Source organism: Portunus trituberculatus, chromosome 47 (assembly GCF_017591435.1).
Source record: "Portunus trituberculatus isolate SZX2019 chromosome 47, ASM1759143v1, whole genome shotgun sequence".
NCBI classification, from domain to species: Eukaryota; Metazoa; Arthropoda; class Malacostraca; order Decapoda; family Portunidae; genus Portunus; species Portunus trituberculatus.
In genome coordinates this window covers 15988443-16004983 of record NC_059301.1, presented here as the reverse complement: position 1 = coordinate 16004983, position 16541 = coordinate 15988443, and the positions used below count along the sequence as shown (strand labels likewise).

At 35.1% G+C, this 16541-nt stretch overlaps 1 protein-coding gene across 12 annotated transcripts in view; it reads left to right on the top strand.

Moving 5' to 3' along the window:
• Positions 1-16541, top strand: part of LOC123498246 (unconventional myosin-Va-like) — a 69172-nt gene that overhangs the window by 23747 nt on the left and 28884 nt on the right. For 5 of the 12 annotated variants that reach the window (XM_045245429.1, XM_045245426.1, XM_045245423.1 and 2 more), the window contains exons 3-25: positions 500-668; positions 1406-1550; positions 1727-1883; positions 2291-2434; positions 2606-2687; positions 4791-4865; positions 7222-7436; positions 8050-8181; positions 8335-8441; positions 10052-10160; positions 10655-10795; positions 10963-11169; positions 11533-11646; positions 12029-12225; positions 12334-12445; positions 13382-13593; positions 13711-13885; positions 14130-14351; positions 14566-14724; positions 15264-15417; positions 15569-15735; positions 15896-15997; positions 16191-16202. In XM_045245429.1, the coding sequence (XP_045101364.1) occupies positions 500-668; positions 1406-1550; positions 1727-1883; positions 2291-2434; positions 2606-2687; positions 4791-4865; positions 7222-7436; positions 8050-8181; positions 8335-8441; positions 10052-10160; positions 10655-10795; positions 10963-11169; positions 11533-11646; positions 12029-12225; positions 12334-12445; positions 13382-13593; positions 13711-13885; positions 14130-14351; positions 14566-14724; positions 15264-15417; positions 15569-15735; positions 15896-15997; positions 16191-16202 (3309 nt within the window). Of the gene's footprint in view, positions 1-499; positions 669-1405; positions 1551-1726; positions 1884-2290; positions 2435-2605; positions 2688-4790; positions 4866-5020; positions 5436-7221; positions 7437-8049; positions 8182-8334; positions 8442-10051; positions 10161-10654; positions 10796-10962; positions 11170-11532; positions 11647-12028; positions 12226-12333; positions 12446-13381; positions 13594-13710; positions 13886-14129; positions 14352-14565; positions 14725-15263; positions 15418-15568; positions 15736-15895; positions 15998-16190; positions 16203-16541 lie in introns of those variants that run through there. The other 7 variants (XM_045245425.1, XM_045245432.1, XM_045245431.1 and 4 more) reach the window with 4 other exon arrangements.

Genomic DNA, 16541 nt, shown 5'->3' with positions numbered 1-16541 from the left:
TTACTCTTCAACTGAAAGCTTTTGCTTCACTCATATATATTCATTATTAGTATCTTACTGTCTTAAATTTACAGTTCAGACCACCAAACTGCCTCATGAAGCTGTATACTGTACTTACTATTTATTTATTTATATAATCAATATTTCATTTGCTAACACACCAGATGGATAATTAACTCTTAAGTGCAATAATCTTTCCTCAGACATATTTTCTGCCGACACTGCAGGTATCTTTTTTCCAGTTTATTTTAGTTAACTGTTCCTTAAAACCCTTCAAGGTTGTGGTGATGACAGAATGTGTTCTTTCATCCACACAAGTTATGGTTCTCTCTCTCTCTCTCTCTCTCTCTCTCTCTCTCTCTCTCTCTCTCTCTCTCTCTCTCTCTCTCTCTCTCTCTCTCTCTCTCTCTCTCTCTCTCTCTCAACACGATGTAGTGTGTATTTATTTCTTTGCAACATTCAGTGTATTGACAGACTGTAAGTAATAATTCCTCCCCAGACACAAGAAATCAAGGTCAAGAGTGATGAGGAGCTGCCACCATTACGAAATCCTGAGATCCTCATCGGTGAAAATGACTTGACCTCCCTTTCATATCTTCATGAGCCAGCTGTACTTTATAACTTGCAAGTCAGATTTTGCAATCAAAATGCCATCTATACTTACTGTGGTGAGTGATGTAAACATAGATGTAACATTATATAGTAAAACACATCCTCTGTCTGTCAGTTTGTCTGTCTGTCTGTCTGTCTGTCAACTGTATGTAGGTTGTCTGTTTTTCATGGAAAAACCATTGAAGTAATTGTGATGAATATTTGGTAGGGGATTTTAAATGTATCATTGTAACCCATTTCTTGATGGTGGTACCAGGTATACTGTAACCCATCTTTTGTTGTGGCGCCAAGCTTGGATTTTTTTATGGTGGGGAGAGCTATAAATGAAGCTTTCATTGTTAGTATGGAGTTGAATCTCAAACATAGCTTATGTCTCTATTTGTGTGTGGATGTGTCAACTAGAAAAACCATTGAACTGATTCTAATGAAACTTGGTAGAGGTAGTTTTACTAGTGTAGTTTATTGTGGAATTCTGTCCTCTGTATGGGATGTCATTACACTGTCTTAGGTAAAGGACAACACATCACCAAAAAAAGATTAACGAGCAAAGAAAAGTAAATCATGTTTTTGTGCCTTTGATATGTTTGAAATTTTACCAACAGTGTGTGGTGTTCATAGTTTGGTGTGTCAAGTGTTGGAGAGAGTACAGCATAACTTGAATGTTGTGATTTTATATGTTTGTTGCTTAAACATCTCATTTGCCCAATTTCCCTCCCCCCCAATTGATTTTTAAAATATTATCTTTGACTTGACATATTGTATCATATTGTTATGACTGATATTCCTCTTGTAGGTATTGTGCTTGTGGCCATCAACCCATATGAAGAACTTCCCATCTATGGCCCTGATACAATATCTGCATATCGGGGACACTCCATGGGGGATCTTGATCCACACATATTTGCTGTGGCTGAAGAGGCCTTCACTCAGATGGAGAGGTATTATTGTCATTTATTATTACTGTTATTGTCTCGTCTAAATACAATAGCATTTGGAACATTGACATAGATAACATAGATAATTATGATTTGAGATGAGGCTGTAATCATGTCTTTCTGAAATTTCTTTTAATGTAGAAAGTTTTTAGCAAAATCAATTGAATTTTTCTCTCCAGGGATAACAGAGATCAGAGCATTATTGTGTCTGGAGAGTCAGGTGCTGGCAAGACTGTTTCAGCAAAGTATGCAATGAGATACTTTGCTAGTGTTGGGGGCTCTGATTCTGAAACACAAATTGAAAAAAAGATCCTGGCTTCTAACCCCATTATGGAGGTAAGAATCAGTGAGGCTGCCGTGATTTGTGCTGTGAGGATGAAAAAGACTCGGTTATTTGTATGTTCTGAATTTTGAATTTTGGAATGGAATGTGTGTGGATGGACCAAGCAAGGGTTAACCCTTAGAAATGTGAAGCTTGCTCTTCAAAATTGTGATGACGAACTGCACTAACTTATTTCTTTATTTGATTTGCACTTGTTAATTTCAACCTCTTGTCTCTCTGCAATTGAAATCTGCTTTTATAAAGAAAAAAAAAATTGCTGCTTTTTCTCTTGTCATGGTTTTGATATCAGTACAGGAAGCTTTTTTTGTTGATAATTAAAGTTTCTATGAAAAATGAAATAGAAATGCTAACTAATATTTCTCTAAGATTTAATAACGAATAATTACTGAACCCTTTCCAGGCCATAGGTAATGCAAAAACTACAAGAAATGACAACAGCTCTCGTTTTGGAAAGTACATTGAACTAGACTTCACACGCAGCTATAGCATTATGGGTGCAAACATGAGGACCTACCTATTGGAGAAATCACGTGTTGTCTTTCAGGTAATAAATAACTACTACTATTATTGGTGATTTGCTTACTTGGCTGGAAATTATATCTATCTAAGTAAGTGATTTGTCATTCTTACTGGGTGCATTACTTCAGTAGAGAGATCAGTAGAGATATGGTAATTTTATTTTCTAATTATGTGTTTTCATTCTTTTGCATTCCAGGCTCCTGAGGAAAGAAATTATCACATTTTCTACCAGTTGTGTTCTGCAGCTTCAGATAAGAAATATAGTCATCTAAGATTAGGTAAGTCATAACAAATTCTTCATATGATGCTTACAACACTAAAATTAATGAACTAAGCTTCATTAGTATTTTTTAACCTAATTTTACATATAATATTCATTGTTTACCATGTTATTGTTTATTGTGAGGCTCAAGTGATGAAGCTGTAGCCCAGAAATTAGAAACATGATTTGGAAGAGTTTGTGACAAGCATGACATGTAAAGGAAGATTTTTGTCCCCATTCTTTCAGGTTTGTGTCTGTGCTTTGTTTGACCTTAGGAGTTGTACAAGGATGAATAGAAATATTTCTCCATGCATTTTGTGAATGTACGTGTTGTGAAATCTTTAGATGTTTTGTATTCATTTATAGTTTTGTAGTTTGTGGTTTTCATCAATAAGAACAAAAATAGTCAAAATATATATTAGTGTATTGATAGGCTGTTCAAGCAGTTGCTGGTCTAAAATTTGCTCCATTGAACTCTCAATAGCTGGAAAAGTCTCTACCTACTCCACCTACTATTAGCTATTAAGCACCGTTCTAACACACTCCACTCTCATCTCGGACATTCTAGCACACCCCACTCTCATCTCAGACATTCTAGCACACTCCACTCTCATCTCGGACATTCTAGCACACCCCACTCTCATCTCAGACATTCTAACACACTCCACTCTCATCTCTGACATTCTAGCACACTCCACTCTCATTTCAGACATTCTAACACACTCCATTCTGATCTTTGACATTCTAGCACACTCCACTCTCATCTCAGACATTCTAGCACACTCCACTCTCATCTCAGACATTCTATCACACTACACTTTCATCATGATGGTTGAAGGCTCAGCTGATGTAGACACCACAACCACAACAACACAACAACACATTTCCAGTCATCTTATCAATTACCTTTGCCTTTAGCTACTAGTAATAGGAAAATGGTAATAGCATCAAAGTGCTAATCCTCGAGAAATTGCTGAAACAAATGAATATGTGTAAGTTATGTAAAAAGTCGCTCATACAACTTACAGCATGCATCTTGTCCCTAGTTTATGTTGCATTGAGCATCCATCTCATGTCTGTTTGTTTATTTCTTTGTCTATTTGTCAGTGTTAAAATTCTACTGTTATTGTGTTTATATTGATATTTACAAAAGTCAGCTTTGGACAAGGTCATTTGATGATTTTAAGTATGTATAATGATTTTGGAGGTGGTAATCACCAATCAGCTGCCAATTCCAAGGGGGAGAGAAGCCAGGCAGAGTGGCAACTACGGTGCTGTACTGTGTGTCACTCTTTTGAATACCCTAAAAGCTTGTCCTTGCAGTTTAGAGATTTTGTCAGCCCACAATATTTACCTTATTGTATATACTTTTGTTATCTCTCTCCAACCCAATTTCTTCATGTGAAAAGAGGAAGGTGTTTTGTTTGATCTTTATTGCAGTTATTTTTTTCTTATATTTGTTGGGTATGTCAGAAATTCTGTACACAGTAATGAGTCCAGAAATCTATTTTATTCTGAGAGAAGTTATCTTAAAGGTCGCTTCTGACTGATTTTAAATTGTACATGATTGACCATTTTCCGGAAGAAGTTTTTGCTTGCATGTGTTCTATCATCATAGGAAGTTATTTTTTTATCTGGTGTTTAGTATTTTCTCTTTTATCATATACCACTATTTTTTTGTGTTACCATGATCATTTCATCCATATTTTTCTCCTGTACCAAATTGTACAATATTCATACTATTGTGCCTGTCTTTGGGTCACTGTGGAAATGATGAGAGATTGATCTGAAAGCAGGATATATTGTTGGGATTGAGAACTTGACAGCATACTTACATTAAACATTAAATTAAATAAAGGTTTAAGAAATTTGTGGTCAGCCTTTAGTTTCTTCATATAGATGCCTTTCCCTTCTATTGTTTTTTCTCTTGTTTCATTTTCTTCTAATGAATGCTCTTTCTTGGTTTGTGTTTTTCTTTTCTTTTTTTTTTCTTATTGAGAATTTCTATTCATATTCAATTTTTCTAATTGCACTGTGTTTTATTATGAATATTCCTCTAGATATTGGTTTGTATATATTTATGATTACATTTGGTGATGCTGAGTGTCCTCTCCTGTAGGACCACCGGAAACTTTTCACTACATGAATCAAGGCCTCCAGGAGGACCCCACCCCGCCACGCAGATCTCGGCCGGGTGTGGTTTTGTGAGCTGTTTGTGTGTGGGTGTGTGTGTGTGTGTGTGTGTGTGTGTGTGTGTGTGTGTGTGTGTGTGTGTGTGTGTGTGTGTGTGTGTGTGTTTGTGTGTGTGTGTGTGTGTGCATGTGTGCGTGTGTGTGTGTGTGTGTGTGTGTGTGTGTGTGTGTGTGTGTGTGCATGTGTGCGTGCGTGAGTGCGTGCATGCGTGCACATAAGCATAGCTCCACTATTGATTGCTGCTTTTGTATGTAATTTGCTTGAATTTCTTGCTTATTGAAGATTTGATCAATTCTTATATCAATAGGAAATTTTCAGCTTTGTTGTGCTTTTCCCATTACATTTCAGGAGTTTGGCTGTAAGAATGACTTGCTTGCTGCCAAACATGTACCAATTCCTCACCACTGTAAAGATTTTTTAATTCCTGCTATATACTGTAGGAATGCTTCTCATATGATATGACAGCTTCTTGGTACTCTCAGAAGTATTAAAGTTGTTGTGTCACCATTTACAAAACAGTTTTAGGATGACCAGCAAAATGCTATCCTATTGATTATTGGATGGAGTTATAGTAAGTGTTTTTAAGTTGTCATTCTTTCAGAAATTTAGAAAATCCTCAAATAAGTACCAATATGTCATACATTATTCATGCTTAAATATAAAAATTATTGGTTGATATACAATATACATAGGTAATGAACATTTTATCAGAGTAATGTGTTAGAGGTGTAAAACATACACCCAGAACTTTCCAGAAAAATACTTTCGTACATTAAGAATACTCTTAGTAGGAAGTATCATTTTTTTAAACATTGAAAATTCGATAGGAATTATAATGTTTGTTGTGATCCTTGAAAATGGCAACATTGTATATAGATCAGAGACATTTTCTGATATATTACAGTATTTGTCTTTCAGCATCACATGTGTTCACACTAACAAATGATAGTGTTTGTACATTGAAATTTTCCCATTTATCAGATGTTTCATGGTACTCAGTATACAATACATGAGTGATTGCAATCTATACTTTGTCTTCCATGGTTTAATTTCCTAACACTCCAAAAATTATATTGCTGGAGAACGAAGTGATTTCTGATAATAATCTTTATGTTAATTAACACATCAGGAAAGCACAATTTAGTTATTACTAGAAGATTATACAAATTTATGGATGAGGACGATAGATAAAATTAGGTAGCTTTGTTCACACAAGGACTGCCATGTGTATCATTGTTTTAACATCCCAGGTAAAATTATATATACCTGCAAGTTTTTGCTTGTAAAGACCATTGCTTTGTTTTGAGCTGCCATTCTTTTCAGTGCTTGCCTGAGTGCAATAGAATACTGATATTCAGTGCAGAGCAAGTACTTAACTTTGAAGAATGCTTTTTTTTTTTTATCTAATTGAATTGCTTCAAGGTTTTTGCTTGTTTGAACTTTCACATGTGATAATAGTGATGATAATTATATTTATTATACTAAAGTACAAGGTTGATAAATCATCATTATCATTGCTGCTGCTACTCCTGCTACTGCTGCTACTACTTTTTTTTTTTTTTTCTTTTTACGGTAAGGCCTATAGCGCCTGTAGGCACACTTGAAGAGTGTATGGGAAGCGCTGTTCAGCTTCCGCCCATTAGTGGCGCAGGCAATTTTATTTATAGTGGTACCCATATTAGGGCCCATATCACTGCCCAAGCTCATCTTGAGTGTAACCACCTAGAACCTGGGTATCATGGTGATATGTAGGTAACTTTAAACCACTCGACAAATGGCAAAGTGTTTTAAGGCTGTACGTGGTAGGATTCGAACCTACGCGTGGACGTCTGCCCGATCCCACGCTCACCACCTTATCCACTATGCCACCGCCTCCCTACTACTACACATGTTTGATTGTAATAGACATGCTAAAATTACATGCAATACAAAATATTAGGTGAAATAGATAAGCTTCCTTCTTATTGGCTCTTCTTCAAAATCCATGGTACTGTGTTGTACTTTGCCAAAAATAGAGTTCAATTGTAGATCAATTGATTGGTAACCTTAAGCTTTTTCATTCAGTGGGTGGTGGTACATATACTGTCTTCATGTACTACTCTTGTTTTGGAAGTATCTAATTTTCCCCACAACATACATGTTCTGGTCAGAATTACAAAACTAAATGGCACTAAATTACTTTGCTGTTAATAATACATATCAAAATTGTTTTTCTTTAACAGATGATGAACAATTCCTACTTAAAGATTACTCATCTGGAATTGGAAGTTAATATGACTGTTTTTGTAAGTTTAGAATGAGTAAGTATAGGATGTTTGATATTTGTGCATTGTTAATAAAACTGATTACTTCTCCAGGCCACCAGGACAATTTCCACTACCTCAATCAAGGCAGCAGCCCTTCCATAGAAGGTGTTGATGATGGTGCAGATTTCATAGAGACATGCAAAGCACTGTCACTTTTAGGGATAAGTGAAGCCACACAGAACCAGATGTTCAGAATTCTAGCTGGTATTTTACATCTTGGAAATATTGTCATTCAAGACAATGGAGGAGATGCTTCAACAATTGATGTGAGTTGTTCATGTGTTGTAATATTTCTTTTCTTTTACAAACTACAGTATTGTTTTACAGGTGCAAACAATCATCTTTGTCTATAAAGTGTGGCATTTTGTAAAGCTAGTTTGAAAAGGACATACTATATAGCATCATTTCCTTTATGGTTACAGAGAATTATACAAATCCAGACTTATGAGGAAGTTATTGGAGAATTTGTGCATTGTGACTCAGATGGGTAAAGGGAGGAAAGTATTTGCTGTATGTGTATAGTTAGAAAAGGCCTCTATCATAATTGATCAAAGAGCGCTGTTGCTTATGCTCAGCATGTAGAGCTGGAGAAAGACAGATTTTTCTACTGTCATATATGGGTGCTTTCTACTGTCATATATGGGTGCAATATTTTGTTCATATTCAGTTCTATGGACATCTTTCAAATCCTCTATAGTTTATCATGAATTAACCTTACTAGCTGGCTTGCACTTCATTCACATAATTTGGTTCTATAGTCTTATGTCTATCTCTTTACCTATTTTGTGTAAAACATGATAATTATTATTATTATTTTTTTTTAATTTTTTTTAAATTTTTTATTTTTTTTTTTTCCCTCTCTCTCTCTCTCCCTTACAGAAAGGTGATGAGTCCCTTGCAATTGTAGCTGAACTGCTTGGTATTAGTGCCAGTGAATTAAAGATGTGGCTCTGTCATCGTAAAATCACTAGTGGCAGAGAAGTCTTTACCAAACCAGTGACACTCTCGGAGGTTTGTATTCCTGTATTTATCAGAGAGGAGAAATGTTGATCATTCTGAACTGTAAATATATGTGCATAGATGTGAATTTGTATTATGGTTTATTTTCAATTAATTCCAGCCTGTCACCAAATACTTGTCATGAATAATTTTTCTTTATTTCAGGCAACATTCTCCAGAGATGCATTGGCAAAACACATCTATGCAAAGTTATTTGACTGGATAGTAAAGGAGATAAACAAGTGCTTTGCTGCCCCTACAAAACCTTTCAGGTAATAGTAAATAAACTGAACAAATGTAGTTAATATAGATATTTTTGCAATGTATAGCTGAGATAAAATGGATATTGCTGTAACCATTTGTGAGTTATGACCATTTGTTTTTCTAATAAGTGTTTAGAGCCTTTGTAAATATGCTTAAGACATAATAGGCTTATCAGATATAAAAAGGCATATTAGAATAATAATTTAAGTACAGGCAACCCCCGCTTAACGAAGGTTCACACAACAAAATTTCGCTACATCGAAGGTTTCATTTTACTACCATCTGCTCGTTTAACGAACACCAAACTCGCTTTAACGAAGTTTTATCCAGGTAATTTTTTTCCAAGTTTGAAAGCCCTGCCATATCACGCAAGCCAACAGGTTTTTTAATGCACCAGCGCCTATCATGAATAACACGCGCACCACTCATTCCCCATGTTCAAAACAATAACAGCGTCAGTAGCAGCTCATCTTCCCTCGCTTAACTTACCACCAAAACGCCCTGCAATGTCGCCTAGCATTGCTAAGAAGACCAGGAAGTCTCTTACTCTCAAAGTGAAGCTGGATATTATTCACAGACACGAGAGGCGAGAAAACTAATAGCATTGCTCGCCACCATCTTGACTCCATCTACTGTCTCTACTATTTCCAAGTCAGCAGACTCTATTAAGAAGGGTGGTGAGACCGTATCTTCCTTGAAAGCTAAAAGAACCACCTGAACTCGTGACTCTACAATGGATAAAATAGAAAGCCTTGTGGAAATGTGGTACATAAGATTTGTATGCGGTACAATGATGCGTCCTTTGTCTACATTCCACAGGTTGCCGGTTAGTGTCTTTCCCGTTTCTCTCTCCCTCCCTTCATAAATTTAAGATCATCAACATTATAAAGTTACGTACATACATACATTAGTGTACATTATAATGACTTAAATTAAATTGCCTAAATGTTTAACTACATCATTTTTACTTTCAATAAACCTTTCACTGTACTATGATGTGCTCTCGCTTCGTTTCCTCTCAATGGAAGTTCAAGTCAGGAGTTAAACTTGTTATAATCGGTTCGCTTAATGAAATTTTGCTTAACGAAAGTTTCTTTTAGGAACGTAACCCCCTTCGTTAAGCTGGGCTTGCCTGTATATGTAGTTGAAACAAAAGGATTTGCTTATGAGATGCTTGGCTCTTCTCATTAACCTTATTAGAATTCATTGTTAATGAATTTAGAAATTAAGTGAAAAACACAAAATCACTTGAAAATTCAATTATAATGTGAATTGCTCAATGAATGGTAGCAAGGGGAGTACTAACATGCAGTTGTAACTGTCTCAAAAGAGGTAAACAAGGGTAGCATACTGTGTTGTGGCTAATTTTGACACACAATTTCTAGCATGTGAATTGTATTCCAAACAAAGGTTGGATGCCAAGCAAATTTTGTTTTCAAAAAGGACATGAGTCCACTTTGTAATAAGTACAACTTTGTATGTTATACTTGTTATGCTTTGTATATTGTACTTATTCTAAATCTGATGTACAGTAAGGTACCACTGTACTGCACTGTATTCAAGATTTTGCAAGCTTCCTTTTATGTGTTGGAGATGACACTGTTCTATATAATTTCAGATTTATTGGGGTTTTGGACATCTATGGATTTGAAACCTTTGAAATCAACAGCTTTGAACAATTCTGTATAAACTATGCAAATGAAAAACTTCAACAGCAGTTCAACCAGGTAGGCTTTGAATGATGTCTGTTGGATGGTGTACCATATCTCTGGCATAACTTCTTGCAAATATTTTGTAAGTTTAATTGTCATTATCTAACACTCTTTTCTTTGTGATTATAGCCATTCACATGTAGTCTCATAACTAAAACTTTGCATAGGTATGATACTTTTATATGATCATTAACTAAAAGGAAATTGTTGCTCTTTCTATTGTTGTTTGTATGTTATAATCAGTGAAGTTTTCTATAGTACTTATTAAAGATTAATACCAGAAATTTTGTCCTTACTATTTTTTTCTCAAGACCTAGTCCTTGAGTTTTGATGATGATGGACTGTATGCATTCTTCACTCTTTAACACTGAGACATCCATGTATGTGCTGAATCTGTTTGTGTCATTGGTATGATCATTTCATTGAATAAAACTTTTTCCCTTTGATTTGTGTTCAACATGCACAAAGTACATCTCTCTCAACTAGTCCTATGATGATGTTTTTTTCAGCATGTTTTCAAGCTGGAACAAGAGGAGTATGTAAAAGAACAGATTGAATGGGAGTTCATTAACTTCTATGATAATCAACCATGTATTGATCTCATTGAAAGCAAGCTTGGTATTCTTGACCTTTTGGATGAAGAATGTCGGGTGAGTAGCTGATTTTGTTTTAATGTGAAAATAAATTTTCTTCATAACTGATTTGTTCTCACACCATTTTGTACTATTTTTAGTATCATCCCACTATACATTGCACATACAAACTTATTTTCATGTATTATTATGTACTATAAATTTTTTTCTTTTCCTTATTTTAGATGCCCAAAGGTTCAGATCAGTCTTGGGTTGAAAAACTCTATGACAAATGTAAGAAGTGGGACCACTTCAGCAAACCACGCTTATCCAACACTTCATTCCTTATTGCACACTTTGCTGATAAAGTTGGTTATGAATGTGCTGGATTCTTGGAAAAAAATCGTGACACAGTATCAGAAGAGCAAATTAATTTACTTAAATCTAGTCAGGTAAGTATTACCATTTAAAAGAAAAATATCTTTTAATTGATTTAGTTATTTTCTATTGCTGTATTTCACTGTAGTTGATAGATTTTGCTTGAAGTATGTTTTTGGTGTTTACAATGACCATTAATGAACAAATGGTATAAAAAAAGAAATGATGGGAAAAAAGGGAAAGCATGTCTAAGGCTGCATCTTTTTAGCAGTCAAAGGTTTTAAAATGATCAGAATTTAGATATTTTATGTTGCTTTTAGGAGAATAATATAAGTGTAAGTGATGCCCAAAGTAATTTAACGTGCATCCATGAACACGGTTGTTATGAATATATTTCACAGAATATTGTTATTCAAAGGCTTTTACTTATTTTCCAGATAAGTTTAGTACATGCTCTCTTTACTGAGAAGGCACAGGTAGCTCCCACCAAAGTGAAAGTTTTGCCTACTGGACCATCACCTGCTCACAGTTCCAAACAAATGAGGAAAAGTGTATGTCAAGATTATTGTTCTTGCTTGAATGGTTTTCTCTGGTAGTTTAATGATCTGAAAAATATAACATTAAAGGAGTTGTATTGAACATTTGTATGTATACTCTAGTTGATCTTCAGATATTGTTTCTCTTTTTTTAATGCACTTTGAACACTTAAACTGTTTTATGTAAGACTTTTCCCTCTTGTATAAACATTTTTTTCTCACTCTCAACATTAGTCTTATTTCTATCTGTTTTCTTCATTATTTTAGCTCTCTTGAAATAACAAATTACTGCTTGTGTGCATGTATGGCAAATGGCTGGTTATATAAAAACACAGAAATAAATTTAAATGATATCCGTTTTGAAACTCAAAAAATTTATCTTAACTTTAATTTTCAGGTTGGATCACAATTTCGTGATTCCTTAAATTTGCTGATGTTAACACTAAACTCCACAACACCACATTATGTGAGGTGCATCAAGCCCAATGATGACAAGATGGCCTTTACCTTCGATCCCACCAGAGCCATCCAGCAGCTGCGTGCTTGTGGAGTGTTGGAAACTGTCAGAATCAGTGCAGCTGGCTATCCATCTAGGTAATGTGCAAAATTATTACTCATTCAGTTCATATGGGAAGAATGTTCAATGATTATTTATTTCTTATTATTGCTGTTTTTTATTATTATTAATGATGAAATTTGCAGATGGACGTATCATGAATTCTTCTGTCGGTATCGAGTACTCTGCACATCTAGAGATATTGTGAGAAATGACATGCGCCTGACATGCGAAAAAATCATTGCAAACATGATCACTGTAAGTATTCTTTCTCAGAGGTATTTTGAGTTATTTTGCAAGATGAATATGATTTCTGTGGAACAAACTTGTGGTTTATTGGAGGTCACCATTACAAACTGCATCTCAACCTTTCTTTTCATCCATTGACATTTTACTTCATCTGTAGTAGTAGAATTATAATTTGGTACAAATATAAAATGTATCCTGTTGGTGTAGTGATTAGCTTTCATGTTACCCAAACTGAATGAAAATAATTCCTGCTTGGTTTCTTCTGTGCTATAGCTTCTTTTCATTAAGTAAAAAAAAGTAAGTACAGGAAGTACTGACTTAGAAGCCTGACAATCCTCTTGGCTAGCTTAGCTAAAACATCTCAAGGTCACATATAGAAGAAGTATGTAGCTAATTTATCATAACTACTGGGGAGACCTTTGTCCAGCTCTAAGACCACATAGGGTGATGTTGATGATGATGATGTTGATGATGATGATGATGATGATGATGAAATAAAACCAAGGTATATTTTCAAGTATTATTGTGTTAAGGTAAACTGTATCTATTTAAAAAAGTAAAATGAAAAGGTAGTTGTTAGGAGTTACACCAACCATCCCTGCCTTACTGTTGTGCCTATCACTAGTAAGATGGAAATGTCAGGAAAGGTGGCATATGACATCAAGTATGAATTTGGACTTTGATATGTTTCCTCTTGATAGTCATGGAGCTCTTTTTTTCCCAGGATGCAGCTTGCTAGGTATTAGGCATATGTCCCTTTGCTTGTCAGGATTGAAATTTTGAAGCATGCTGTTTGCAGCAAAAGTGAATGCATGATGAGAGACAGTTGTAGCTGCACTCGTGTTCAATTAAGGTGTTGTTATACGTGAATTATGTGTGTACATGTGCTTCATTTAAGGTCTAGCATACGTATATGAGCAGTTTGATAAGATTTTATAATTTCAGGATGAAGACAAGTTCAAATTTGGCCGTACGAAAATATTCTTCAGGGCTGGTCAAGTTGCCTATATGGAGAAACTTCGTGCTGACCGGTTGTCTGCTTGTGGAATAATGATACAGAAGAATGTTCGAATGTATATCCACAGAAACCGCTTCAGAAGAATGCGAAATTCAGCTATCGTCATACAGAAGTATGCAAGGGGCATGGCATCACGCAGGTGAGGTTATTGGGTCACTTTTCTGAGATGTTTTTGTAGCTCAGAGCAGAGTTTTCCCTGATATTGCATTTGCTTATTTTGCTCTCTTTCATTGGTAACTCTGTGTCTTTCCATCAGACTTGCTCACCACATGCGGCAGACTGCAGCAGCCATCAAGATCCAGGCATGTGTTCGAGGATGGGTGAAGCGAGTGCAATACCGACGGTTGGTGTACACCATCACCCGTCTGCAGGCTCATGCACGTGGCTGCTGGGCTCGGCAGAAGTACCAGCACATGCGCAGAGACAGAGCAGTAAGTTTGTTGTCTTCAAATAATAAATAGGTATCTTCAGGTGAATCTTTAGATTCCTAGACCCCTTTAGTACATATTGAACCATCATGATAAAGTTTTTTGTATTTTTCAAAGGTTTGTTGAGAACATTTGAATATTAGTAACTGACTAAATGTGAGATTTCAATTTATTGTAATTGTATTTTATTCAATAACTTATTATGATTTATATTTTGTTATTTACTTATTTTTGTCTTTTTTTTTAGGCTATTGTCATACAGAAGAATGTGCGGCAGTGGCTGACAAGGAGACGCTACCTGAGGGCAATGCGTGGCTTTGTCATAGTACAAGGCTTGGTGAGATGTTTCCTGGCAAGAAGACAACTCAAAAAGCTTAAGATTGAAGCAAAATCAATTGAGCATCAGAAGAAGCTTAACAAGGGATTGGAAAACAAGATCATTTCACTGCAGCAGAAGTTGACTGAGATGGTATGTTGATCTAAGGTGCAGTAATTTATTTTTGAAGAGGTGCCCTGCTTATCTCATGGTTTGGGATAAATATAGTGTCTAATGAATGATATGTGAATTTATCAATTCTGTTTTTATCATTAACTAATCAAAAGTAAATGGTATTTGCTATACAAATACAAGAAGGAGAGGAGGAAGATAACTGACTCCAAGTTTATGTTAATTTGCTTTTCAGAAAAATGAGAATAGTTTCATCAGCAGCTATAAGGAAGAGATTACGGTGCTTAAGACTCGTGTTACTGATTTGAAGGGTGTAGAAAAGCAGCTCAAAGCAAGCAACAATCAAGTCAGTGAACTTGAGGCAAGAATTGCTGAGCTTACCAAGGAACTTGAGGTTTGTGAAGGGAAATTGATATCACACAGAACAGTTAATTATTACTAGAATTCACTAAATTAATTTAAAATTGTATTGATAATGTTGTTTTTACTTGGGATTTGAACAGTTACTGCCATCTGACTTCAGAAGATCAACTTTAGAAAAAAAAATTAGCACACAGGATACATTTTCAAGAACCTGTTGTGTCTTAAAACTGGTAATAAATTGAATTAAATGTAGTTTAAAGTGAGTTCCAGTTGTAAAATCTAGCAATAATGAATCCAAGACTGGACATGTAAATATCCTGTATGAATAACAATCTGTATAACCTAATGTTAATATCTTGATTGCATGGAGAATAAGAAGGAAGATTTGGAATTCTGTTCCTCTGAGGTCTTCATCACCTATGTTTCTATCATCATGGACCTTAAAACTTTGTCTCATTTTTATCTCTATTTATTCACTTATATGTAGGCTTAGATACTTCCAGACACTCAGAGATATTTTCACTACATTCCATAGGAGAACTGACTTCAGATGTGATTATTGTTTTTCAGATGGAGCGAGGTGAAAAGATGGATGTTCTGACTCAAAAGGAGCGAGCAGACAAGGAGAACCGTGAATTGATAGAGAAACTTAATGAAGAAAATGTGAGGTTAACAAAAGAACTTTCTGATGCCCAGAAAGAAGAGACAAAAAGGGAAAGTGAAGGTCTGTAAACGAAGTTTAGTCTTTAAATGGCCAATTTCTTTTATATATTAAGTCATGTATGTGTTTGATTTCCTACCTGTTTCTTTTCATGGAGTGTTATAATAATGATATGCTACTTTTGAATTAACTTTTTTTTTTATTTGTTTTACAGAATACTTAAGACGGAAGTTTGAGGCAGAGAAGCAGCAGCTCATCTTGGAGAATACAGATGAGAAATCTGGATACCAAAGACTACTTAAAGAATTCAATCGTTTAGAGCAGAAGAATGAACACCTTGAAGAAGAGCTGGCCAAGTTCAAAGGAGGCAATGCTCACAAGGTAAAGATCACTCTTAATTAGTGTTTGTATTTTAGAGTCACTAATAGATAGATGAACTCAAGTAGTTGATTTTGATTTTTTTTTTTTTTCTTTTTTTTCATAAATATCCTTTTAATGCAACATTCATGCACAGACGTTAACTTCAGTTGTCTTTAATCAGAGAACAGCTAGCAACGTGAGCAACCTGAGTGGTGCCAGTGATGCCCCTACTGAGCTGGTGCATGACGATGCTTCAGAGTTCTCTTCCTTCCCTGGAGATGATGTATGTGGGAGTTTGTTATAATGTTTTATATTTGTGTGGAATCCACTTACTTAGGTGTAGATTTCTTTTTGAGAAAAGTCAGGGTTCTTCATATGTTGGTGGAAAAATAGCATTTTCTATTCCACAAATGAGATAAGAATATAACATAGAACTCTTTTGTAATTCATTAATTAAATATTTCATGTCTATCAAGGACTGGATGTCTGTAAGTATGAAGTTTTTCAATGCTGTAAGGTGTATTTGATAGTATGTTAATAAGAGTGTTACATAAGATACAAAGAGAGTGATTTTGTTTAGAGCAGTATTGCTTTACAAGGAAAAAGGGTTGTTTGGATCTGCTGTGTTCTGTGAAACAAATGTGTAAGAATATTTGCCAAGTGATAATGATGTACTTAGGAGTTACAATGATATCAGAGGATGTGTTCAAGTTTTTAATCTTTCAAGATGTCTCAAATATAAAAACTTAACAACCTTTACAAAATGAGAAAGCTGCAAGACATAGTACAAAGAATTTCACTGCTTTTATGAATTAATTTATTCACTA